This window comes from Bubalus kerabau, chromosome 6 (assembly GCF_029407905.1).
Source record: "Bubalus kerabau isolate K-KA32 ecotype Philippines breed swamp buffalo chromosome 6, PCC_UOA_SB_1v2, whole genome shotgun sequence".
Lineage (NCBI taxonomy): Eukaryota > Metazoa > Chordata > Mammalia > Artiodactyla > Bovidae > Bubalus > Bubalus kerabau.
The window spans coordinates 44,386,387-44,413,529 of NC_073629.1; the positions used below are offsets into that span (position 1 = coordinate 44,386,387).

The 27,143-nt window shown below is 38.0% G+C and overlaps 1 protein-coding gene across 1 annotated transcript in view; it reads right to left on the reverse strand.

The window, feature by feature from the left end:
* Positions 1 to 27,143, reverse strand: part of PALMD (palmdelphin) — a 61,690-nt gene that overhangs the window by 14,001 nt on the left and 20,546 nt on the right. The window contains exons 2-3 of the mRNA XM_055585008.1: positions 22,946 to 23,026; positions 17,022 to 17,146 (exon numbers count right to left, since the gene is read on the reverse strand). Coding sequence (XP_055440983.1) covers positions 17,022 to 17,146; positions 22,946 to 23,026 — 206 coding nt within the window. The remainder of the gene's footprint in view (positions 1 to 17,021; positions 17,147 to 22,945; positions 23,027 to 27,143) is intronic.

Genomic DNA, 27,143 nt, shown 5'->3' on the forward strand with positions numbered 1-27,143 from the left:
TCTGACAAGGTGTCATTTGAACAGAGACATAGAGGAAATGAGGGAGAGACACACAGGAGTGTTAAGGGGAGTGTACTTCACAGAGAGGAAAAGTCACTTCAAAACTTGAAATAATAGCTGAGGGATTAAGGAGGCAAATGATGAGAAATGAAGTCAGAGAGGGGGTGGCTGCCAGATCATATAGGGCTTTCTGCATGGTAATGCCTTTGGGAATTCTGAGAAGAGGAAAAACCTGCCAGGACTTGAAATTTAAACAATTACATTGGCTACTGTGTGGAGAATAAACTGGAGCAAGCAAACACGGAGGTCTCAGTTGTAATAATTCAGATAAAGATGGCTTAATTCAGGGTCCTTGCTGGTTGACGAGTGAAAAGTAATTGGATTCTGGAAATATTTCAAAGAAAGAAATGCCAGGATATGTTGATAGATTACATGTGAGATGTGAAAAAAGAGAAATGTCCAGAGTGATCTGAATGTTTGTGATCTGAACAATTGGAAAACTGTGAATGCAAGTGGCCAAATAGTAATCTGGGAAGGAGAAGGAAGGAGATTGGTGGGGGATGTGTTAAATTTGAGACAGTCAAATGGTGACATGGAGAAGACAGATATAAAAGTTGGGAGCTTAACTAAGCCTGGGTTTGAAGATATAAACTTAGAAGTTGGTATTTATAGCCATAGGAGTGGATAAAATTTTTTAGAAAGTCTGAAAGACTGAATCCTGGGGCAATTAAACATTTAGCAATGTGGGCAAAGTTAAGTACTTTGTAGGGTTTGTGTGTGTGTGTGTGTGTTAGTCACTCAGTCGTGTCCGACTCTTTGTGACCCCATGGACTGTAGCCTACTAGACTCTTCTGTCCATGGGATTCTCTGGGCAAGAATATTAGAGTAGGTTGCCATGTCTTTTTCTAGGGGATCTTCCCAACCCAGGGATTGAACCTGGATCTCCTGCAGTGCAGGCAGATTTGTAGGGTTTAATAAGGAATAAAGGAAATATTGAACACTTGGCTAATGCTGGTTTTCTCCTGTCTCTGTTCCTTTCTATTCCTGGGGTACAGAGATAGAGCTCTTGGTCTGCCTGTGCAGTTCCATCTCAGGGAAGTATGAAATGCACTGGTGTTTGTAGTTGCTTTCCTCTGTAAAAAGGCCCATGGATAATGTAATGTCAGGTAGTACTCATGAATATCTTTAGATTAATATAGTAAGAATATAGTAAGAATATGAGGTTGAAAGCCTGTCAGCATCATCAGAATAGCTGCTAATGAATGTTTCTGGAGGTTTTCAAGTCTTTGGTAAAAACTGCATTAATATTAGGCTGCTGTCAAATGACACATCATGATGCATGCGTGAAAACAAAATAGATGCAAACACACACACTTTTCTCTCCTTTATCACTTAGTTACAACCAACTCTGTAAAATAGAATAATAAGGAAGCATCTTGGTGCTAATTACTTGGAATTGCAAAATTCTGTAGTAGATGCTTACTTTTACAGAAAATTTCTTAAAATTCTCACTTTAATATTTTATTTTTATGTTGATGTGATACTTCTGTATATTATTTGTGGACAACATAAATATAATTAAGGGATAAATGTTAGAGTTTTTTTTTTCTTTTGAAAAAGCTTTCTAAAAGATTAGGATGTCAGTGGGAGTAATGGGAAGCCCAGGGTAGGGAGCTGGCGTCTCCCCCATGGTTCTTCTCACAAGAGCAGAGCTCTGAGGGGCAGGTGCTGCAGAAGCCCAGCAGCAGAAGAGGCGCTCTCACAAGCTCCATAGCACATAATGGATCAAGCTCTTGAGGAATGAGGATTCTTAAGGAATATACAAATTACAACTGGTAGGTGGGTGCTATTTTGTATAGCCAGTACAGTGGGTCTCAACCGAGGGCGCTTTCTTCCCTGAGGTCATTTGGCAATGTCTGGAGACATTTTTGGTTCTCACAACTTAAGAAGTGCTACTGACATCCAGTGAGTAGAGGCTGGGGATGCTGCTGAACATCCTATAATGCACGGCACAGACCCCCACAACAGGACTTCTCTCATTCAGATTGTCAGTAGCGTTGAGGTAGACAAGCCTGTGACACCTAATACATTGCCTAGTCTAGTACAGGCACTTGATACATGCTTTATAATGGATGTTTAAGTATTTGTCTTTGGGATATTTTTGCTTTTTCCTCATTATTTTTCTCTTCCACTTAACCATAATATAGGATCCAAATTTATTACTTGTTGAAAAGAATTTGATCATCCTATTTTTATTTAAAATTATTAATTGGGTTAACTTGCTTTTCAAGTCTCTTTCTGTCTATATATATAAATCAGTCTGTGTGTGTGCTCAGTCGTGTCTGACTTTTTGCAGCCCCACAGACTGTAGCCTGCCAGGCTCCTCTGCCCTCTAGGCTGCTCTGTCCATGGAATTTTCCAGGCAAGAATACTGGAGTGGGTTGGCATTTCCCACTCCATATATATATATAAATTTATGTACATATAAATATATATTTATTTATTTCCTGACTCAGTGACTATTCATAATTAAGTGGATACTTAACTCTGATTTGAAGCTCCAAAAATGCAGGGCTTACATTAGGGCCTCATATCTAATACTTTTCCAAAGATTTTGGTGGAGAGAAAATTTAACAAGTATAAGTGAAGAAGTGGAGTAATATATATGTCTATATCTGTATATGTGTATAGTACATTTGTATATGCACATTTATGTGTACATCTATTTTTTATGTGTGCATAACATTTTAGTTTTACATGTAAATATAAAGCTATGGTGTATACACATGTATATGTAAAACTAATTTTTTTTAACTTGGAAAGCTTTGGGTAGATCACAGGGGATAACCCTCTAACCTTCACTTGCTTTTCTTTCAGCTGATGGGCTAGAATTTCCATAAGTGCCTGCCATTCCCATCTTTAGAAGGTATTACTTTTCTCAATGGGAGCTGAGTTCCTAGAAATGCTGATTCAGTTTGGTGAGAAACAGGCAGCAGAGAAAGAGAAATGTCCTTCCTGGTGCCTCCTGGGCTGTTAGGTGGGGCCTAATGGATGAGTTAGTACCTTTCTCCCTCAGTTTCTGGGAGATGTTAAGCAGGTATCACATGCCAGTTTAGATAAGCAAACTACCCGAAAAAGGATTTGTAATGCTATCCATTTTTGGAATTTTTCCTCTCCTTATTTGTTGGAGAAAAATAGGGTTATTTTCAAGAGCTCCCTAGGTGAAAGCAGGTAGCTTTCATTTCATGCACTGTTCTAGTAATAACTTCCCTTAATCATCGTGAGATAATGTCCCCAATCCAATTCCAATGTGCAATTTTTTTTGTCTTAGAAAAAGGACAGCACAGAAATGCTAGATGCTCCAAGAAAGGGTTATTTCAGAGGGCGATTTTTTCTGCTGCTGAGGAGTCCATTTATCTCTTTCAGTTTTTGGTGGCATTAGCAAGGACTAACAACCACTCCAGTACTCTTGCCTGGAAAATCCCACGGATGGAGGAGTCTGGTAGGCTGCAGTACATGGGGTTGCTAAGAGTTGGACACGACTGAGCGACTTCACTTTCACTTTTCACTTTCATGCATTGGAGAAGGAAATGGCAACCCACTCCAGTGTTCTTGCCTGGAGAATCCCAGGGACAGGGGAGCCTGGTGGGCTGCTGTCTATGGGGTCACACAGAGTTGGACACGACTGAAGCGACTTAGCAGCAGCAGCAGCAACAACCTGATAGAGTTTGCTTTTAGGGGCCAAAGGAGAATTCAGAGAAAAAAAATTTTAAGAATCTATGCCCTACCTTAGAGCACTTCACTTGTTAGCAATTATAATAACATTTAATATGTATTGAGTATTTACACTTTACCGGGCACTGGCCTAATTAGTCCTCATAACAGCCCCCATGAGTACTGTTATTAGTTCCATTTGACAGATGAGCAAGCTGAGCCTCTAGAAAGGCAACTGATATTTTCAGACTGCCTGTGGCAGGATGGAATTTGAAATCACGTCTCTGCCAATACAGCCTGAGCTCTTAACTCCTTGCTAATTAGCCACTGTGGGAACAAAACTTTTTAAAAAATGGATTCTTATGAACTTACAAACAACATTCATTTGCTAATCAGTATGAAAGGATTTTTTACTTTCCATAATAATAAAGTGAGGATTGAAATGCTAGCTGGAGTCTACCAACATGTAACAATGTTGACTCATTACCTCTAAAGGTAATATTTCTTTCCTGATCTTCATTAGAATGATTTTCCTGTGCTGAGAATGTCTCTAGTTAGTGAGTCCATTTATCTCTAGTTAGTCTCTAGTTAGTGGTCCAGTCAGTATGACCAGGATTAAAGTCCAGGCTTCATCATTTTTCTCTTTGGTTGCTTGAGTTGGGTTTTTGGTAGAAGTGCTTAGAATATACTTTTTCAAAGAGTCTGAGGTTTCATAAACTAGTGCTACTTTATAGAGACACTTTATTTGCTTGGTCATAAGATTATTGTTCAAAGTAATGGAAGCTTTAGCTCTTAAATATAAAACTGGTTATGCCATTTGATTATAATACCACAGTTTGAATGTAATCACCAATGCTATGTTTGAAATTAAATTTATGACTGGTTTTAGCTATTTACTTTGAAAGGACTGAGGAATTACCTGTGTCTTGGTATCACAAGCTCTATTATTAAAGGTAGGACTATGCCCAAAGAGAGGTCCCAACTGACTCTTCTCTGGGATGGCCTGAGCCAGCAGGTGTTAGATCCAGGCCAGGCCACTACTGATGTAACTCTGAGAATAGTTGACAGAGGTGCTAGGACCACCTCTCCAACCCCACCCCAAGCTGGATAAGGAAGAATCCAGTTTCTTTTGGGGCTTACAGGCTCTCAGATAAGTTTGCCTCCAACAAGGTATTGAATTCAGTGAGGAATGATGAGCAATTTTACCCAATGACTCTTCCCCCATAGGTTCTTTCCTTTCCTCCGCACTGAATCTTGGGAGAACAGGAGGTGGCTGCTGGTTTACCTATGCTTTGGAGTTTTTCGTGTGTTAAAATCCACTTTTTCTCTTCCAGCCCCACTCATAGAAATAGAAAGTGAGCTCTTATCAAAACTAACACACTTGGCTTAAATATTAAACCTCTCCAAGTTTTCTCATTTGGGGAATAATAATAGTATTCACAAAATGGTTGTCTTAAGGAGGTAAATGAGATAATGTTTGTAAGTTTTTAGCACAGGGCTTGGCATAGAGAAATTCGTCCATAGGGCCTCCCAGATGGTGCTTGTGGTAAAGAACCTGCCTGCCAATGCAGGAGATGCAAAAGATGCAGGATTGATCCCTGGGTGGGGAAGATCCCCTGGAAGAAGGCATGGCAAACTACTTCAGAATTCTTGTCTGGAGGATCCCACAGACAGAAGAGCCAGGCGGGAAATGGTCCATAGGTTCGCGAAGAGTCAGACATGACTGAAGTGACTTAGCAGCAGCAGCAGCAGCAGCACAGGTTTGACATAGAGGAATTCCTCAATAAGGGTTAGTTACCCCTCTCTCCTCCTCAGTTCTCTAAGGAGAGGAGGGCCATCTCTGACAAATCTAGTGAAGGAGAAAATCTACAAGGTCCATTTTTAGATTTGATCTTCAACCTTAATATCAATGATTTTAGAGCAAGCATTGTGCTACTATAGCTTCAGGGACATATCCATTCTTGAAAATACGGTTCTAGTCAGAAAATAATAACAGTGCTCCAGCATTATTAGAATATTCATGATATTTATGGGAATAGTGTCTGTTTAATAAATGATGTCTAATTTATGAAAGAATGTGCTAGTCTGCCTTGACAACCTGCTGATTCCGTACCCTCACCCCAAGTCCATTCCTTCTGTTCTTTTTAGTAATAGAGCTCCCTGAGTTTTATTTGTCTCTCTGCTGCCCTGCTGCAGATTATATTTCCCATTCTTTGCATTTAAATGATATCATGTGACTAAATTCTGGCCAATAAGATACTAGCAGGAGTGACCTCTGCAATTTTCAGGTCATATCCTTAAAATAGAGCTGTTTGCCCTCCATTTATCTTCCCCTTCCTAAGCTGAAATGCAGACATGGTGAGGTCAGCTTCCTTTGATCTTGACCAAGGGCATCTCTTAGAGGGTAGCAAAGCAACAAGACAGAAAGAAACAGGGTTTCTTGATCATGTTACGTAACGTTGCTGCTCCCTTCCCTTGTATTTCTCCCAGCTAGGATAGGTATGTGTAGGAGGAAAATGAACCTTTCTAATATTGTTTAAGCCACTGTTCTTCTAGAGTCTTTTAAGGCAATAAAACCAGTATGCAAATTATTACATAACATGGAGGATGAATCTTGATGTGACAAATTTTATGAATTTTTTTCATAACTTTTTTGTTGATTTGCAGAATTAGTCATTAGTATATTACACTTTAGGTAGTTTGCCAGTGAAAATAGATAATAAATCAGTTTTTGCTCCTAGTAGTAAAGAATTTACGTGTTTCTAAATGACACATCAAATCTGACATGGTTTGTGTTGGCAATAACTAGTTAATACTGAAAGGCTAAGGTTTGCAATGAAAAAAGGAAATCTTATTTTATTTTATCTTTTAGTCATAACTGATCTAAAAATAGCTCAAATTGCAATGGATACTGTTGAGTATATACAGCTGATTACTTCAGTCAGATATTCTTGACTATAGTATGTTGATCACATGTCATGGGCAGCTACATTGTTATAACGGGTCAGAGATTATAGATATTTTATCTTTATAGATAATGTGGCCAATGAGAATGTCAAGCTGTATTTTCTCAATAAAATTAAAGGTATGTAATCCAGATGAATATAGGCTGTTTAATTTTTAAAGTTGAGGTCCAATAAATTTCGTCAAATATTTAACAAACTTTTAAATGTCAGGCACATTTTATTCACCAAGCTGAAACAAAAATAAATAAAAAAGATGGAGATTATCCCTCTGCATGGACATAGGAGAAGAATTGCCTTACAATCAGCCCCTGCTGAAGAGCATGGGTATAATAAGAAAGCTCTAACCCACCAGTGCAAATAATCACATGCCATGGGTAAGTCTGCCAGAGAATTAAAGGGCATTTGGCATACAGCAAACACTGTTTTCCCCAAGCCAGATCTACTGCCTCTAATCCTGAGCACCGAAGAACAGGACGAGCAAATACAGCACAGTAGCTTCAAGATAACTCCAAGCGGAGAGCTGGCCTGACAGTGACATTGAAACAAGTGTCAGTTTGCTCTGATAATTGGGAACAGAATAGATATTTAGAAAAACTGAATAATTCATACTTACATGGGGGTGGTTTTTGCATGGGTGAATATCATCTCCTAATATAGCTCTATAAATATTAACAATTATCTTATGGGCAGACAATACTCCCATGATTTGAAACTGCCTGCTGGGCAGGTAATGTCAAAAGAGAATGACTTAGCAGAAAAGCAAACCCTCTTACTCAGAATATATTGTAAATGAAGGGTTGCATGTGCCATGAAAAACAAGATACCAAACTGGTTTTCAGAGAATCAGGCGCTTTTATGTCCAAGTTACAAATGTAATTTTCAAATGAACGCGAATAAACCCACACCCTGGAGGTTGGTGTGATACAGCAAATTGGTTACTTTTGAGCTTCTCAAATGTTCTGCCAGACAGAAGCAGGGTGTGTGGTTTTAATTAGAGCCTGGAGAGAACTTTGCAGGACATGCCAAACACTTATTAAGAGCTGAATAACTGTAATAATAATTCAAATCGACCTCTACATAGGTGGCATGAATTTCCTGAGTGACCTTCAAATACTGTTGTAGCTAGGTCATGGGAAGTTAACTGCAGATACACTTATCCATGATTTTGGAAAGTTTTTTTCCTTAAAAAAATAAGTCATAAGGGAAAAATATTTTAGTGAATATACTACTTGTATGTTATAAAATAACAAAACATATTCAATGATATATACAGCCAGTGACTGTCTCCATTCAGAAATAATTACTGGCTTTGTGTCTTGTAGCCCTTAACATTTATCTCTAAAAGTATTATAGAGAAGGCACTGTATTTTTCACTTCTACTCACTTCATTTTTACTTTGCTCCTAGTGTTAATTTTTCATACTTGATGCCAAGAACAGGACTCTTATTATTGGAACACCAAAAATAAAAATCCCAACCTCAATATAACACAGAATAACCAACAAAGAGCAGTTAGCCTTGGGTGGTCTAAATGAACTAAGTGACATTTGCTTTATATCAGAGAAAAGAGGCATTGCAAGGGGGTGGTGTAGAAGTTTTCTGAGCTCTAAATTGTCTCTGGGGACTTTCCTGGGGAATGGGGAGGCCTAGGCCCCATGATAACATAGAGCCTTTCTTTCACATGAGTCTCTGCTTTCTGAGCCTTCTTTCCTCATGCCCACCACCTGGAAGATGGATAATTGAAACAAATGCCCTTCCCATTTTCCAGATTGTTCAGTTGTTTCTTTGTTCTTTCTTTACTCACAGTCATACTTCTATGACATCCCTGATAACAGCCTTAAATTTGTGTCTCAAGTTACTGAATATTATTTTGAATGGGATAATTAATGTCAAAGTTCTTTGAAAAGTTAAAGAATGTAAAGAGAGGTAAACACAAATAAAAATTTGCTTTGAGGAGTTTATGATTCTTGAATTTCTTCTGGAAGAATAAAGACATATGCGGCAGGTTTTTAATAAATGCTCATTATTTATTAAATAAGAAATAAACTGTGTGAAACATGATGGACAAGGTCTGGAGTCAGAAAGATCTGTGTGTGACTTCTAGGTCATCTGTTAAAAGGTTCATGGCTTTCTGTGCTGTAGTGAGCTTATGTGTAAAACAAGCCTAATTAGATTTCCCTCAAAGAATTGTCATTCTCAAAATAATGCTTATTATGTAATATGTACTCCATAAAGGATTGTTGTTATTATTGAATTGCAGTCGGGTGATGGGAGCACTCTCAGAGGTGACTCTAATCTGCCTTTTAGCCTTTTAGCCATTGTTGTGGGGGAGTGTTTATTTTAGGTGAACATTTAAATTCTTATTTCTACTAACATATAAATGAGATTGGCAAGTATGAGCAAAAGAGAATGCTAGGAAGTGAATATAAGAAAATAAAAAGGCACTTTAAAAAGGGGGAAGTAAGAAGGTGAAATGATGACAAGATGGTAAAACATGCCATCAACAAGGGTCTCAAATCCAAGGACACTACAGCCACATAACTTTGCCCTTAACTTGAGATATGGATTTATTTTTAAATTCAAAGCTTTTCTTTTCAGTTTATTGATGTACAAATTATTGTCTAATTTGAGATGGCCTTCTCATATATGTAGTATTTTCAAGTCCATCCATCCATCATCCATCATTCATTCATTAAGCTATGTAGTCATAGATATTCTTACTATGTGCTAGGAGTTGTACTTTTTGGTAAGGGAGATAGATTTTTCCCTTTTTTTTTTTTTTTGCTGAAAATTTGATTAATAGCTCCTTTTGTTAAATTTAAAAAGCTTCTGAGTTAAAAATAATCAGAATATCTGGGAAATTAAAAACAACAACAGATGAACTATTACAAATCTGCAAACCAGTTAGTCAAATATGCGGAATGAAAAACATGCTTGGAATGATTTCAACTCAAATAATTGCCTCAGAATAATTTCTTGAGTGTTTCCAGCCTACAACAAATTTAAGAAGAAACAAATGGTGGGGAATTTTTTCCTCCCTTTTTGCCATTTTTTTCTCTTTATCTTCGCTCTTATGTTGTCACAGAAGAGCGGCTTGTCTGTCTCCCTGCAATGTGATGTTAGATGTGGCTGGCTGGGTCAGAGCAGGAAGGCAGAGATATTTAGCAGGCAATATTTTCCATGTAGCATGTATCACTGTGTTGACGAGACATTCATTTCATTAAGGGATAACTGGTTTGCAGAGGGAGACAAGAGCATTAGGTAGGGGTTAAATTTGGATAGAAATAATAATGAGCTGGTGCTGCTGCTGCTGCTGCTAAGTCACTTCCGTCGTGTCCGACTCTGTGTGACCCCATAGACGGCAGCCCACCAGGCTCCCCCGTCCCTGGGATTCTCCAGGCAAGAACACTGGAGTGGGTTGCCATTTCCTTCTCCAATGCATGAAAGTGAAAAGTAAAAAGTGAAAGTGAAGTCGCTCAGTCATGCCCAACCCTCAGCGACCCCCTTGGATTGCAGCCTTCCAGGCCTCTCTGTCCATGGGATTTTCCAGGCAAGAGTACTGGAGTGCGAATAATGAGCTAAGCTTTGATAAACCATAACCAGCAACATTTGCACTCATCTCACACACTAGTAAAGTAATGCTCAAAATTCTCCAAGCCAGGCTTCAACAGTACGTGAACTATGAACTTCCAGATGTTCAAGCTGGTTTTAGAAAAGGCAGAGGAACCAGAGATCAAATTGCCAACATCTGCTGGATCATTGAAAAAGCAAGAGTTCCAGAAAAACCTCTATTTCTGCTTTATTGACTATGTCAAAGCCTGTGACTGTATGGACCACAACAAACTGTGGAAAATTCTGAAAGAGACGGAAATACCAGACCACCTGACCTGCCTCTTGAGAAATCTGTGTACGGGTCAAGAAGCAACAGTTAGAACTGGACATGGAACAACAGACTGGTTCTAAATCGGGAAAGAAGTATGTCAAGGCTATATATTGTCACCCTGCTTATTTAACTTATATGCAGAGTACATCATGAGAAACGCTGGGCTGGAAGAAGCACAAGCTGGAATCAAGATTGCCGGGAGAAATATCAATAACCTCAGATGTGCAGATGATACCACCCTTATGGCAGAAAGTGAAGAAGAACTAACAAGCTTCTTGATGAAAGTGAAAGAGGAGAGTGAAAAAGTTGGCTTAAAGCTCAACATTCAGAAAACTAAGATCGTGGCATCCGGTCCCATCACTTCATGGTAAATAGATGGGGAAACAATGGAAACAGTGATAAACTTTATTTTTTGGGGCTCCCAAATCACTGCAGATGGTGACTGCAGCCATGAAATGAAAAGATGCTTGTTCCTTGGAAGAAAAGTTATGACCAACCTAGATAGCATATTCAAAAGCAGAGACATTACTTTGCCAACAAAGGTCCATGTAGTCAAAGTTATGGTTTTTCCAGTAGTCATGTATGGATGTGAGAATTGGACCATAAAGAAAGCAGAGTGCCGAAGAATTGATGCTTTTGAACTGTGGTTTTGGAGAAGACTCTCAAGAGTCCCTTGGACTCCAAGGAGATCCAACCAGTCCATCCTAAAGGGAATCAGTCCTGAATATTCATTGGAAAGACTGATGCTGAAGCTGAAACTCCAATACTTTGGCCACTCCAATACTTTGAGTCAGATGTGAAGAACTGACTCTTTGGAAAAGACCCTGATGCTGGGAGAGGTTGAAGGCAGGAGGAGAAGGGGACGGCAGAGGATGAGATGGTTGGATGGCATCACCGACTCAGTGAACATGAGTTTGAGTAAACTTTGGGAGTTGGTGATGGACAAGGAGGCCTGGCAAGCTGCAGTCAATGGGATTGCAAAAAGTCGGATACAACTGAGTGACTGAACTGAACTGAACTGAACCAGTAACAAAGCCATTTAACTTATATACTGCATTAATGCTTGGGTTCCTTTTTGAAACTGAATCTCGCCTGCTATCTTTTGAGTTAACTGAGTAGATTATTGCTTTATATACTGTTGAGCAGAATGCATTTTCTACTATTCTGTCTCCACTTGTGGAAGAATTTTCCTTAAGTGATGTGGGATGCCTATAGCTACTGTAACAGCCTGCTTTCCAGGTTTTCTCATGATATACAATCCCATAGAAATCCAATGCTTCACATGCACCTTCCTATCAGTACTATACATGGAAGGCAGTTTCTACCTCTTTGGAGACAAATGAAAGTGCATTAAGGAAAGGCAGAAGGTCAGAAGGGTACTTTGGAATATCAAAACAAAAATTCTCACTCGGGAACATTTAATCACAAGTAGATAATATTTCTCAAAGGGAATGCAATGTATTTGTATCATTTTCCTTGACAGTTAACCTTTTGCATTTTATGCTTATGACATTTCTGTCAGGCACTCTGTGTGCTCCAGTTGAGGTCAGGAGTCTTTGGACACAGTTCAGAAAATAGCTAGTGTCTGGTAGGGAGCTTGGTGCAAGGCAGTTTTGCAGAGGGAGTCATGGAGAACCTCAGGGTAGCTGGATAGCAAAGAAGAACCTGGCAAGTGAATGACATAGTTCCTTTGGACTCTTTTTTGGTGCTTGTGGTGTCTTTTGGCTGTAAGTATTTTATGGAGGAAAGCAACAGAAGTGACAGAACAGGATTTCTAAGCCACCAATAATCTGTGCACACAGATGTTTGGATTGAGAAGTCAGTGCCGGACTTGCACCTGTGCCTACAATCAGGAAGTAAATGGTTCAGTGGTCACCCAAGGGCTCATTTAGGAGGCAAATTGAAACCCTAATTTGAACAAAGTGATTCAGAAGATATTCAATATAGTTTTTCTCCTGGGAACATTTCCTCCTGAGGTATTAATCAGGGCACCAGGCAGAATGCTCATGAATATTGTTCCAGAGCTGAAGTGTGACTCAGAAACAAAAACCATGGAAACCCACTTAGTTTCTGAAATGTTGCCTCTCTCTGAAAGGAAAAATGAGAGGATAAATGTGCAGACATACTTTACTTAAAGGTTATGTGTGAGTCAGGGAACCTATGAGTGTTTTTAATATGATAAAGAGTCATATAAATCTCTCTATAAAATGATGCATATACAAGTGAAGTCATAGCATGGATTGGAAATTAAAAATTCTGTGTATGCGTACTAAATTGCTTCAGTCATGTCTTACTCTTTGCAACCTTGTGGACTGTAGCCTGCCAGGCTCCTTGTCCATGGGATTCTCCAGGCAGTAATACTGGAGTGGGTTGCTGTGCCCTTCTCCAGCGGATCTTCCTGACCCAGGGATCAAACCCGTGTCTCATTAGTTTTCCTGCATTGGCAGGCGGGCTCTTTACTACTGCTAGGGTCACCTGAGAAGCCCAAAAATACTATAGAGAATAGCTTTTACAGGATTTAACTTTTGGAAACTTTCGCTGTGCATCCTGAACACAATTTGTTTTTATGATTAGGACTCTTAATTGGATTTTATATTCTGGCTCTTAAATTTTTAGCTGTATGACATGGGGCAAGCTAGCCTCTATAAATCTCACCTGTTAAATGTTATCTATCTCATAAGATGGTTGGGAGAATTCATGAAATAATATAAATGAAGTGCATAGTCCAGTGCCTAGTCTACAAACAAATGTTCTGTAAAAATTATCTGATATTATTAACGTTTTAGTCTTCAAACCATAAAGAAAACCAATCAATTATTTTCCAAATGGAAAGAATCGTAGTTGGGGGATAACCTTAGACTACTCAAAGAGAAAGATTCTTTGTCTTAGCATAAAGAAAGGCATGGGTTGCCATTTCCTTCTCCAGGGGATCTTCCTGACCCAGGGATTGAACCCAAGTCTCCTGCATTGCACTGAGCCACCAGTGAAATGCAAAGAAATAAGTCCTGGCCGTAAGATGAAAATCTCCAAAGCTCCAGGCACTGTCCTTATTTAAAGTATTTTTGATTCCTAGTAAGAAATCGTATCTAATGTTTTTTGCACGCCTACTATGTATCAGGCACTCTTGAAGTTGCTTCACTTATCCCAGCCCTGTAAAGTGGCTTATGATGGTCTGCTATTACAGACAAGGAAACTGAGGCCCGAAGGGATGAAAGAACATGGCCAGGCTTATGAACTATGGTTGGTAGAAAAGGGATTTGAATGTCAAAGACCATGCTCTTTCAGTTGATCTCATGAAACCATGGAAGTAAAAGAAATGCACACTTCATGGGTAGTTTGGCTTTGCTACAGACTCTGAGGTAATAGCAACATTTCTATTTTGATGTTCCTATTAAAATCTTATCCTGTAGCCGAGAGACCTGGCAGATGGCAAATGTTACCCTTAAGCAGACACCTAAGTTAGTGATAAATCACATCCAGGGATAGAGACACCTCCTCTGCTTCGGGAAAGAAGACGGCTCTGCCTAGTTCAGCCTCATGAGTTGGTTGCCATTCAGAGCTTACAGGAAAATGTACTGTATTTAGCAGTAATAAAAGCTCCTTAAGTACTGTGGGTGGTTGTTTCTGAAAAAGAATGACGTTTAAAACATGCACCTAATTATTTAGCAGCTTTAGAAATATCTGTGAAGAAATTGTTCAGTTACCAGGTAAAGCTGCTTTGGAACGTGATTTCTATAATGCTGGGCAGTAGCGGAGGCTGCTTAATACTGTCAAAGCACAGATGGGTATTTTTTGTCTCTGTATGTTGCCTTAGAACGTTCTGTTCCCTGAAGATTTTAAATAAGATAGACATGCCTTTATGGGTCACAACGATGTAAATTCTTTACTAGATCTTTGCAAATACATCTTTTTAAGCCTATTCCTTAAACAATGCAGTCTGCTGTGAGGTGTTGTACTGCTTTCCGAGCATTTATTCCTCCAGCTCCCTATTAATTTTGCAGCTGGAGACCATTGAACCCGACTTGTTTTGAGACCCAAATCTATCCTCTACTGGCTCTGTGATTTTAAAGAAGTCCCTTATCCTCTCTGAGCCTATTTCCTCATCTATGATATGGAGGTGTTGATGCTTTCATTCTAGGATTGCTGTGGATATTAAATGACTTAATGGAAGTCCAAGTGCTTTATAAATTGCACAAGGCTATTTAAGAGCCAACAATTACTGCTATTATTATTTATACTTGAGGATTAAAATCATTTGGTGATGGGTTAATGACATTCTAAAGATCTAAAATAAAGGCTCGATGAGATGCCAGAAATTGGATAATAAACAGACATTTAATTGGTAATTTAACAAAAACATTAACTGGTGCAGAAGAAGGTCCCGAGTGTTGTGAAGGCTTTGTAGAGAAAGGAGAACTAAGGGACATTACATGCTGCAAAAACTTCCAATAAGATCACGCCTTTTCAGTTCACAGAGGTTGCTGTGTGCCATTATCTTATAGGCAGCACTGGATGGTTTCTTATTTTGCCACTTCCTAACAGTGTGAGTTCTTTATTCTCTCTTTAAAAAGTGAAGATTATAACACCTACCTTACAGGGTTATGAGAATTAAATGGGATGGTATATGCAAAGGGCCTGGTGTATAATACAACTCCGCAAATACATTTTCCTTCTTGTGCCTCTCACTTCTCTCTCTCTTCCTTCTTTTTCTTCTTTCCTTCCTTCCTCCCTCTTCTCCCTTCTCTCCACTTCCTTCCTTCCTTATTTGGTCACATATGAGCTATAACTAAGCAAGTCACTACCAAAACTACTAGAAGCTTATGTGCTTCTCAGAGCATTCAGGCAAGGCCTGAAAGCAATCAGGAGAGTCCTAGTAAATTCTCTGGGATTACTCAGGAAGCAGCCAAACTTGTTAATGGAGTTTGAGTATATGTAGCCACTTCAATTATCATCAGATGCAGAGAAAGTTGGAGGTGTTCAGTATGTGGAAAGACTTCAAAGAAAGGGCTCTGAGGGAAAGCAAGGAGGTATCTGTGCAGGATGAGGGTTTACAGGGATTAAATTCAGGGTTCCTTTAGAGATAAGGATTGTGTATGGAGGAACGAGGAAAGCAATCATCAGCGAAACCAGACTATGTTAGGAAGCTTTTGCTGAGAGATGCTTTACGAATAATCAAGTTTTCCAAACTGTAGAATTCATTTATTGAATTATTTTTTGAAGTATAGCCTATCTGTCATTCAGAAGCAGATGTATCTTTGAACAAACAGTTAAGAGGTTTATAAACATTTCAGTGACAAGATATAACTTTAAAAGAATTTTTAATTTAAAAAACATCTGAATAAGAATGAACAGTAAATGATTTTAGCTATTAAATACACAAGTGTATGAAATTAAGCTAGTAAAATAAAAATCAGTTGAGAAAAAAAAGTTTTTTTCCATGTTTTCAATTTTAGGCCTAATGCAATCTGATTGCACAGTGTGGTACGTTTGGACAAAAAGTGGTTATAGCACAACTACTGGATATTTTTATTTTCTAGATCTTTCCTATGGTCCTCACTAAAGATAACAAATTTGTAGTGAGTAAGGTTTTGAAAGACGTCTAGGCTTTAAATTATTGTTATTATTATACCACAAAAAAAAGTCCATCTTTTTTCTATTTGTGGGTTAAAAAATGATTTTTGACATTTCTCACATCTCTTTCTTCTATCTTATTTATATTTTGTAATAATATTAATAATCCCATCTTATATTTGAGCTCTCCAGTTTTTTTCATGTCCAACACCTCATTTTAAACCATGCCAATTTTATTTGCTATATCAGAAGTTGCTGATGCTTTACTATTGATAATTATAAATTATGGGCAGGGAAGGACATTGAAAAGTGAAGTTAACCCCCATGACCAACCAGGGAAGTAGAAGAGGGAAAACGGTAGTGAAGTAGTCCTGTAGTCTCTTCTCTTCCAAAGTAGCATGATTGTGACTGGGGAGGGCCTGGGAAGAGGTGATAAGGGGGAGCGTGTGTGCACACACCCTTATAACCATCACCTATCCTAAGGTGAGAGAGAAGGTTGAGGCTTTGAAGAATTGTTTTTTGATCTCCTGCCAAGTTCAGGTAGCTGCTAATAGTTTAGCATATGCATTTTTCATCTGTTCAATAATTCTGAAAGATAGATGTCATTAACACCATTTTGTAGATGACAAAATGGGCTGAGAACTATGAGTAAGTCACCCATATGTATTTTAAAAATAAGTTTCGTGGTGCTATGTGTTGGGGACATTTACAGCAAAATATATGCTGTTGCTTTGTGGTGTGTTTTCATAGTCTTTATCAGAATTTCAAATGGAAGATATGATTATGAGCCTAAAAAAGAAAATGGCTTTGTATAAAAGCCATGTATAATTCAATCTGGGACAAAGTCAAGATAAATGTAGTTGTGGAGAATCTCAGAGAGGGCCATACCTGAGGATACTTTGTTCTAGAACCTGGATCTGGTGCTGGTCTTGTTGATTTTGCTTCTTCATCTCTTCCTGCTCTTTTCCACTGCTGATTCCATCTAGAAGCCATTTCTCCCTCAAAGCCTTTTTCTGTTATCAAGAAACATAAAGAAATGTTCTTATATCAATCAAACATTCCAAAATCTCCAAAAGCAAATTCTAAATGCTTTCAAACTTATTATTTTTAATAGTGGAAATATTAAAGAGAATTTTTTTCTCTCACTGCCTTGCCTGAATAAATCTGATAGTTTCCTACTTTGCACCCTTCTTGACCCTCTTATAAAGCCAGTGTTTATGTATCCAAGTCCTATGTATATTCTAAGGTCTAGCTCAGGTCCTATTTCTTTATGGAGATCTCTTTCCTACCCCTGCATCCCTCCCCCTCTGACAAACCCACTTCACCCTCAGAGAACTCTTTCTTCAGAATCACATGCTTCTGCTGCTGCTGCTAAGTTGCTTTAGTTGTGTCCGACTCTGTGCGACCTCATAGATGGCAGCCCACCAGGCTCCCCCATCCCTGGGATTCTCCAGGCAAGAACACTGGAGTGGGTTGCCATTTCCTTCTCCAATGCAGGAAAGTGAAAAGTGAAAGTGAAATTGCTCAGTCGTGTCTGACTGTTAGCAACCCCATGGACTGCAGCCTACCAGGTTCCTCTGTCCATGCGATTTTCCAGGCAAGAGTACTGGAGTGGGGTGCCATTGTCTTCTCCAATATTTACATCTACTGTATGCTTACTGTGTGTTTAACATTATATAGGAAACTTATCATGGTAGTGCCTTAATATTATTTGTTGGGTTGATAGATGCATATCTGATGTCAAAGTAACAAGTTCCTTGAAGCCATTTGCTATATATCCCAGTGACAATACACAGTGACTGCTCAAAAAAAAAAAAAAAAAAAAATCTTTTGTGGAATTAATTGAATTGGTGGGCAAAACAAGAGATGGCTTTGTGTCTTAAAAGGGCTCCCCTGGTGGCTCAAATGGTAAAGCATCTGCCTGCAATGCAGGAGACCTGGGTTCAATTCCTGGGTTGGGAAGATCCTCTGGAGAAGGAAATGGCAACCCACTCCAGTACTCTTGCCTGGAAAATTCCATGGATTGAGGAGCCTGGTAGGCTACAGTCCACGGGGTGGCAGACAGTCAGACACGACTGAGTGATTTCACTTTCCTTTCCTTTATTGTATCTTAAACTAATTCAGTGATAGAGTCTGTGGTTGACATTTATTGTTTTACCTACCTAGCACCCTTTCTTTCTTCTGAGAACCTGTTTAGGTTCTAGATATCCCTTCAGTTCAGCCCCCTACTTGTCCCAATAATATAATCCACAAAATTCATCAATCTATTTAAATATTGGTGAGTTGAACTCCTGTCAACTTGAACAAAACAAAAAAGATTTATGTTTCATCAGATGGAAAAAGATACTGGATGCTTGGGGCTGGTGCATTGGGACGACCCAGAGGGATGGAATGGGGAGGGAGGAGGGAGGAGGGTTCAGGATGGGGAACACATGTATACCTGTGGCGGATTCATTTTGATATTTGGCAAAACTAATACAATTATGTAAAATTAAAAAAAAAAGTCTCCTTGAATTTGCATGGAAGAATTACATTCCTGGACTTGAGCTTCAGAAGACAAAGCAAATGAAGAAGACCTATACATTTCAGAGAAGTTTTAGCTAGCTTCTTGTCCATGTGTCAAGCAAAAACTGTTAAATATTATTTTCAAAGAGTTTCAGTTTCTCTTTTCTCCCTGAAGAAAAATGCTGTCACTATATACCTAATCCACTTTAAAATTAGTTGTTCCATGATTGTTCCCTGGGAACGTACTGTGTCTAAAATGGTGAGGAGAGAAGAATGACAATTTTCCTTATTATTTTGAGACTTCTTTCTCTAACACCACGATTAGAATGAAAGCAAGTAAGAAGAATTTTTGTCTTTTTTTTAAAAAAATGCTAGAATTAATACAACTGGATTACAAATATCTCTGAATTTAAAAGAAATTTAAACAAGTCGATTGGGTTAGATAGTTACCAAAGGACATTAAGAAATTACACTGATTACAAATACATATTATTTGGAATTACAACTTACAGAGTAGATGAAATGTGGTCTGTTCTAGTTGAAACAGTGAGAGGACCTGGAAGCCTATAGAGGTTATAATAGCTTATAGAGCCTATTATTAAGTCAATAATAACCTCACCCCAGATCATCATATTTGTGTTGGCTTTTTCAAAGTTTCAAGCAATTGCATGTGGACAACACACGCTGTAAGAGCAGTTTGTATTATTGCAATTTGTAGCCAGATTCTTTCTCCTAATGTTATCTTTTCCCTTAATTATAGTTGTTTAGTTGTTATAAAAATATGTTCCCACAGACACAGTAAATATTATTAATAAAGTCAAGATTTATCTCTTGATAATATGTCAAGAAAATCTGAGTATATAAGCACTTAAGAATTTACCTTGATTTTAGTTTATTTTTATTTGATGAAATATGATGATAGCTAATGCACGTAAAGAAGATAGATGACAATCATCAAAGCAAATTACAGTTCTTACAAACCACCTTCAAGGATAGTTTCAGTCAATTACCTCCACATCACTATAAGAAATACTCAGATGGGATGGTCTCATGATGCCAAGTTACAGAGGGTGGTGAATGGTTCCTGTGACATAACTAGGTTATCTTGGGCTACATTCATGGTTCTCAGTCTGGTTAGGACTAAAAGGAATTTTAATTTTACCCTTAAAAACTTCATTCATAATTCAGGAATTATCATTTAACGCTGGCAGAGAATTTTTTGCATCTAAATATAAAATATGTAATTTGGATGGGCAATCAACATGATATGGTACAAATTGTAGAAATCACAACAGTTATTTTGCTTTTATGTCACAATTTAGACTTACACTTCAATCTGTGAGGCTGATGAATAGAATAAAATCTATTTCACAGCAATGACATTCAGGATCAAAATCTATAGTAACTAAATGAAAATATAAGTGACATGCATGTAGTAGATCTTTTGGCAACTTTTCCCCAGCACTTCTATATTCTACATAGCAGTTACAGAGACTTTAGGAATAAATTAGTTTTTTATACCATGATTTAAATAGACTTCCAGATAAGAAAAGTTTTCTAGGTTGAGTATGCTTAGGTTAGTGTGTTTCTAGGTGGCATGAGATTGTGATCATGATACTAAGCAAGATGATACACAGTGGACAAGCCTCAGGAATGTTTGAATGTGCGAATGCTGATAATGGCCCTGGAAACTCCTTTCCAAGAATGTCATTGGTATGAATGTCAAGTTCTGGACCTATAGGATATTAGAGTGAATTCCCGCAACTATTTTGAAGTGTTTGTGTGTGCTGTTGATACAGAAGGAGCACTTTGAAAATATTTACATTTGTGTTTTTTAAAATGGGTTGCTGAACTCTAATGAAATAATTTGCAACCAGGAAAGTGCTGAGGATGGTCACTGGAATGGAGACAAGTAGATGAAGAAGAAAATGAAAGACTGGTAATTGCTGAAGCCAACAGAACTTTTTTGACTTGGTGAACATATTTTAGAATCGATTTTTAAAATACTTCTGCACATTTTTGAATCCTGTTGTGGAATTATGCCTAGTTGCTGTTTGGACTAGCCAACCATTTTCTGCAGAACTTGGAAGAATATGATTACTGGAACAGCCACTTTATGTTCCCTTTGCAGTTGATGCCTCAAATATAGTGTTCATCACAGTATAAATTATAAATGTCATTATCAGTTCAGGTGTCTGTTACCATTTTAAGGGTGCAGATCAAACACATTTTATATTCTTAATGCTCAGCTTAGTGCTTTGCACATAATAATAGGTGCTTATTTAATAAATGCTTATTGACCAAAAGACTTTCTATTTATCTGTTAAGACTCAGGTTAAATCCCATACCTTTAACAGACCATTTTTTGACCACCCCAGATTAAAAAATTGCTGTTTATACTTATGTTTAAATTAAAAAAAACACATAATTTAACTTGTCCTAATTATTTATGTAACCTTGAGTTTCCCACTAAGTTGCAAGCAGAAGGGCTGAAACTCTCAGGGACGCAAATATTCTCCAAGGTATTAATATGCAAATTAGTAAATTAATATGCAAACCAGGAGAGCTCCCGCTCCTACCCGGCCAGGTCAGTGCACAGCTTGGGAAGGTGGACCGCACTTTTGTGCAGAGAAACTTCGTCCAGACAGAAGCAGCCCTATGCTAGGGTGCACAGTTCCAAGGAAGTATGGGCAGGATTTCAGCACCCCCCTCTCTCAGGTATCTTTACACAGTATTCAATCCGCACAGCTGTGTACTGCAGTCTAAAGCATAAAACATGCTTTGATGACTGAATTGTATTAGAGGAGATCTCCTGGGTTCCAGAAGGCAAACCTATAGAGAAGATTATAGATTACTTTTCAGACTTTTTTTTTTTGGTTAAGTATTGAGATGAAGCATCAGCTCAGAAATGGACCTTTCAGTGTGTTACAGTTTTCCTGTGTGAAATTTACTTCCTACAAGAACAGAGGAGATATATTAACCTTTTCTCCTAACATGAACTCTTCTGATGTTTGGCTACCCATTCTGCAAGGATAGAAATTACTCAGAAACAGTAATTAGTTCACTGTGAGATCCAAAATATGTGTGTGTGTGTGTGGGTGGGTGTGTGTGCGTGTGTGTGTGAGAGAGAGAGAGAGAGAGAGAGAGAGAAAGACGGAGAGAGAGAGAGGAAAAAAGATTTTGCAGTTAGAAATTGCCTATCTCAAAAATTGTTGTATATTTATTTTCGGCTTCATTTGACTTGTACCAAGATAACTTGGTAAAATCTGTTATTTCATTGATTTTTCTGGGAGCACACATTGCATTTCTTGACTGTATCTCCTACTCAGGTGAATTCAGTATGACATATTGTAAGGATAGCAGGCTGACTATACTTTGAAATTATTCATCAAACATTGGAAATGTCAATTTGTATAGGAGTGAAGAAGCAAACAGAATCCAGAGAAATGAAGCTAACTGGAATCTTAAATTGTATATCTTCTCTCAAGAGGTGATTACTTGATCCATCAGAAAGATGGATTTAGCAGAATTCAACAAGTTTAGCAAAAGATTGTAGACCCCATGAATATGTGGCTCTGTTTCATTGAGGGACTTATTATGTCCACTGATAGAAGTCCTGCCAGATAAATAGTTTCCTGCTTAGGCCTGTTCACAAGGAGCTCCTGTTTGTTATTGGGTTGCATCCTGTGACTAAGCTACATAATAAAATGTTGAGACTCAATGTGCTTTTATTACAAAATGACCACACCCATGAAAGATGTAAGGTCTGATTTTAAAAATGGAGATTTATTTTTGGTTATGATCTCATATTTTGTCAAAACAAAATAAATATTACTTTGAACCACACTCAGACAACACTGAGTGCTCTGCACTGAACTCTTAAATGTGAACATCCTTGAGCAGGCCAGACAGTTGTTCTTTACACCCCCTGGGTAAAGGCTGGCATTTCATTGATTTCAAAAGGAACTTCCCAGCTGGATCCACTCCCAACGGATAATAAGCAAGACTGTACTTAGGGCCAAAGTGTTAAGACTGAATTCTTAAGGTTACCAAGAAAATGAGGAAATGCAGTAATAAAGGATAAAAGTAATAAAACCATATTTTCAGTTTTCCACGTTTGCCAGAGGTATTAGTCTCCTATGCAAATAATACTAGCTTGTTGTTTTTCCCCTATGGTTCTTATGGTGTTAGTATAAGTCTGTTGGGATTTTTTTTTCCTTCCTTAAAGCATCTTTACTATTGAAATTTGAGGACAATTAAAATATTTGAATCAGAATCACTGAAACTAAGTTAAAGTCATAAGTTACCTTCAAATGCTGGTGCTTTAATTTTTCTTCCTCTATTTTCAGACGCTTCTGTGAGATTTCTTCTTGTATTTTTCTTTTATCCTGAAATAAAAAATATTCCAGCATGATCAGTTTTTTTAATTTGCTTAAGTATGTTTCCTGGGGACGTTGTCATTATTGAATGGCTGGCCAGTGGTATGCTCTTGGCATTGGTATGAAGCTGCTTTGGAAACCCTTATTTCAAAGCGAAAGAGAGTGAAGTGGGATATGCAAAGCATCTTACTGATGGAAAATGATATAAAGAGCTTATTCAAAGAGAATTTAAAAATATTTTAATGACTTTCCTTCACCCCCTCATCTTTTCTATCTTCTGCATTGAGTCTAGCGAGATTGAGCTACTGAATGATGCAATGGAAACTGTGAATTTTAAGGTGGGAGTTTTGAAATAAGCATGAGGAAATATTGTGAGGAGAGAGATTGTTCTTGGTGCAAGACTGAAGAAGCTGCTGGGTAAAAGAGCTGCATATGTGTGAAAACAGGATAGCCTACAGAGCATTAGAACACCAGGGAGCTAGAAAATGTGACCGTTTCCTCCTGTAAATGTTGCTATGGAAAGAGAGAGAGAAAAAAAGATCAGATAATGCATGTTAACACTAAGAGGACTTCTAGCAGAGATTAAAAAAATTCATGGAGAGATATAGTATCTTTCACCACATTTATTATTTTTAATTTTATTGGGTATAATTGATTTACAGTGTTGTTAGTTTCATGTGTAAAGCAAAGTGAATCTGTTATATCTATATATCTATATATATATATCTATCTCCACTCTTTTGTTTTTTAGATTCTTTTCCTATGTAGATCATTACAGAGTATTCAACAGAGTTTCTTGTGCTACACAGTAGGTCCTTAGTAGGTATCTGTTTTATATATAGTTGTGTGTATGTGTCAATCCCAATCCCAAAGGAGAGTTTGTCCCTACTCCCTTACACCTGGTAACCATAAGATTATTTTCTACATCTGTACCACTATTTGTGTTTTGTAGATAAGTTCATCTGTAGGCTCATTTTAGAACTCCACATACAAGCACTATCATATTTTTATTTCTGTCTTACTTCACTCGGTATAACAATTTCTAGGTCCATCCATGTTGCAGCAAATGGCATTATAATGTTCCTTTTACTAGCTGAGTAATATTCCATTGTATGTATGTGCCACATCTTCTTTATCCATTTCTCTGTTGATGGACATTTAGGTTGCTTCTATATCCTTGCTATTGTAAATGGTGCTGCAATGAACATTGGGGTGCATATATCTTTTTAAATTATGATTTTCTCCAGATACATGCCCAGGAATGACATTGCTGGGTCATATGGTAGCTCTATTTTTAGTTTTTTAAGGAACCTCCATACTGTTTTGGTGTATGGTGGCTGTACCAGTTTAGAACATACCCTAACATCATACACAAAATAAACTCAAAATGGATTAAAGACCTAAAGGTAAGACCATAAAAACTATTAGAGGAAAGCATAGGTAGAACTCTGTATAAATCGCAGCATTACCTTTTTTGATCCACCTCCTAACGTAATACAAATAAAACCAAACAACAGGACCTAATTAAACTTAAAAGCTTTTGCACAGCAAAGGAAATAAATAAAACAAATAGACAACCCTCAGAACTGGAGAAACTATTTGCAAACAAAGCAACCAACAAAGAATTAATCTCCAAAATATACAAAACAGCTCATGCAATATCAAAAAAACAAATAACACAACTGAAAAATGGGCAGATCTAAATAGATATTTCTCCAAAGAAGCCACACAGATGGTTAAAAAGCACATGAAAATATGCTCAACATCTCTAATTATTAGAGAAATGCATATCACAAGTTTAAACTACATTACCTTAAAATCCCAGAGAGCAAAACTGTTGATACACAGAAGTTGTACTTTTTAAGAGCTATAGACTGCATACTAAGTAGAAAGCCTGGTTTCAGTTTCCGGCTCTGCCATTTACTAGCTATGTATCCTGGGACAAAATCCTCAACTTAGTGTCTCATTACCTTTATCTGTAAAATGGAGGTAGTGAGGGTACCTACGTCATAAGATATGAGCCTTAATGAAGCAAATATATGCAAAAGCTCCGAGAACAATGCTTGACACATAGTGTTCCATAAGTATTTGTTTAATAAAATTAAGTAAATAAACACATAACCTATTAATCACACAGAAAGCAACACATTAACTCTGATAATGGTTCCACTGGTTTGAAATGCTTTAGAACTTTCCTGTCTGTAATTGTTTGAGACATTTTACAAGCCATGCAAAAAGGCCCTTATTTCCTTATTTTTTGACCAGAGGTGACATTATTCTCCATCTTACTTATAAAAATTGGTGCTAAATCTGCTTTCAAAATGGAAAACTCCCAAAGGTAAACATTTGTTGCCAATAAAGACCTCTAAAGGAATTTGAAACAGGCTGAGAAGGTAATTTAGAAAGAAGAGCTCCAAAAATATTTGGCAGCAATATGGAAACAAGTGCATGGCTTCCTGGTGTAACTCCTTTGAAGATAAAAACTCATTTTTGATGTATAAATTCAGGTACATTTATTGAATGTAACAGAATTCATTTGAATGTACATTGCTGTCCAAATATATGCCATGTTTCTCTTTGTGTGTAAGAAGTGTATATGACCTTATCAGTGTTTTTTTTTTGTTTTTTTTTTTAGCTTCATGAGCAGTTCTTTTGGAGGAAAAAAAAGAGCTTGGCAACAAGCCTGGGTTTTCAGATTCACTTGTTTATTTGGATGAAATCTGGTTGTTTAGGAGTAAAAACTGTGAAGATCTCTTTGAGTCAATTCTTCACTATATCTTGAAACTGTTATTGAGCAAATCTTAGTAATATTTTAAACTTATTGTGCCAAACATTTGGGTAAGTATTTTTCAGGCACTATTTCACTTAATAGTCATAATAACAGAGATATAATAATATTACACTTAATAGTTATGATAACAAAGACATAGTGTAATAATTTTCATTTTATAGAAGAGGAAATGGAAGTTTCTAGAGATTAATTAACCAATCCAAGTTCTCACAGCTGGTGCCTGGTGGCTCAGTGCTAAAGAATCCGTCTGCCAATGCAGGAGATGCAGGTTTGATCCCTGGGTGGGAAAGATCCCCTGGAGAAGGAAATGGCAACCTACTACAGTATTTTTGCTGGGAAATCCCTTCCACAGAGGAAACTGGCAAGCTACAGTCCATGTCATCACAAAGAGCTGGACATGACTTAATGACTAAAAACACCACCGTGGCAGAGCCAGGATTTGAACCCAGGCAATTAGAGTTCAGCCTCTTAGCTAATTCACTACATTATTTCCCTGAGTGGGAAATTAGTCAGCTTCCCCAGTTGTCCTGTCTATTGTGAACCACTGAGGTGTGTTGGCAGTGCCACGACAGCCAGTCCTGGAGGGGCTTCTCATTAGAAAGGCATACACACACTTTCAGTTCCCTGCGTGCTGGTGTGGAGCTGTCCACCTCTCTCCATGGACAGCCCTAGAGAAGAGCACACTATGTATGTGTGACCATGACTGCTGAACCCAGCAATGATTGCCTACCCCTGCTGGTAGCCAGTTTGTGCTGGTCATTTCATCCTGGGTTAGTAATAACATAATGAAATCTGTGTGTAGAGGCAGGGCATCTAAAGTGTTTTGGCAACAGGATGCTTATAGAAGGGTTGCTGCTGCTAAGTCACTTCAGTCATGTCAGACTCTGTGCGACCCCATAGACGGCAGCCCACTAGGCTCCTCTGTCTCTGGGATTCTCCAGGCAAGAACACTGGAGTGGGTTGCCATTTCCTTCTCCAATGCATGAAAGTGAAAAGTGAAAGTGAAGTCACTCAGTCGTGCCCGATTCTTAGTGACCCCATGGACTGCAGCCTACCAGGCTCCTCCATCCATGGGATTTTCCAGGCAAGAGTACTGGAGTGGGGTGCCATTGCCTTCTCCGAGAAGGGTTGCTAAGGAATCCCAATGTTTTGTCACTCAAAGGTAATGTGATGCCTTTCTCATGTCAGTGTAGGTAGTTAAGAAGGTAATTTTCTAATATTATAGGCATGACTCTTTTAAGATATGAGTACATTTTCTTCATAAGATATTCATCAACTGCAAATTGTTGTCCTTTTGCCAAATTTCATGAAGATCTATAAGCATTACTGAAAATG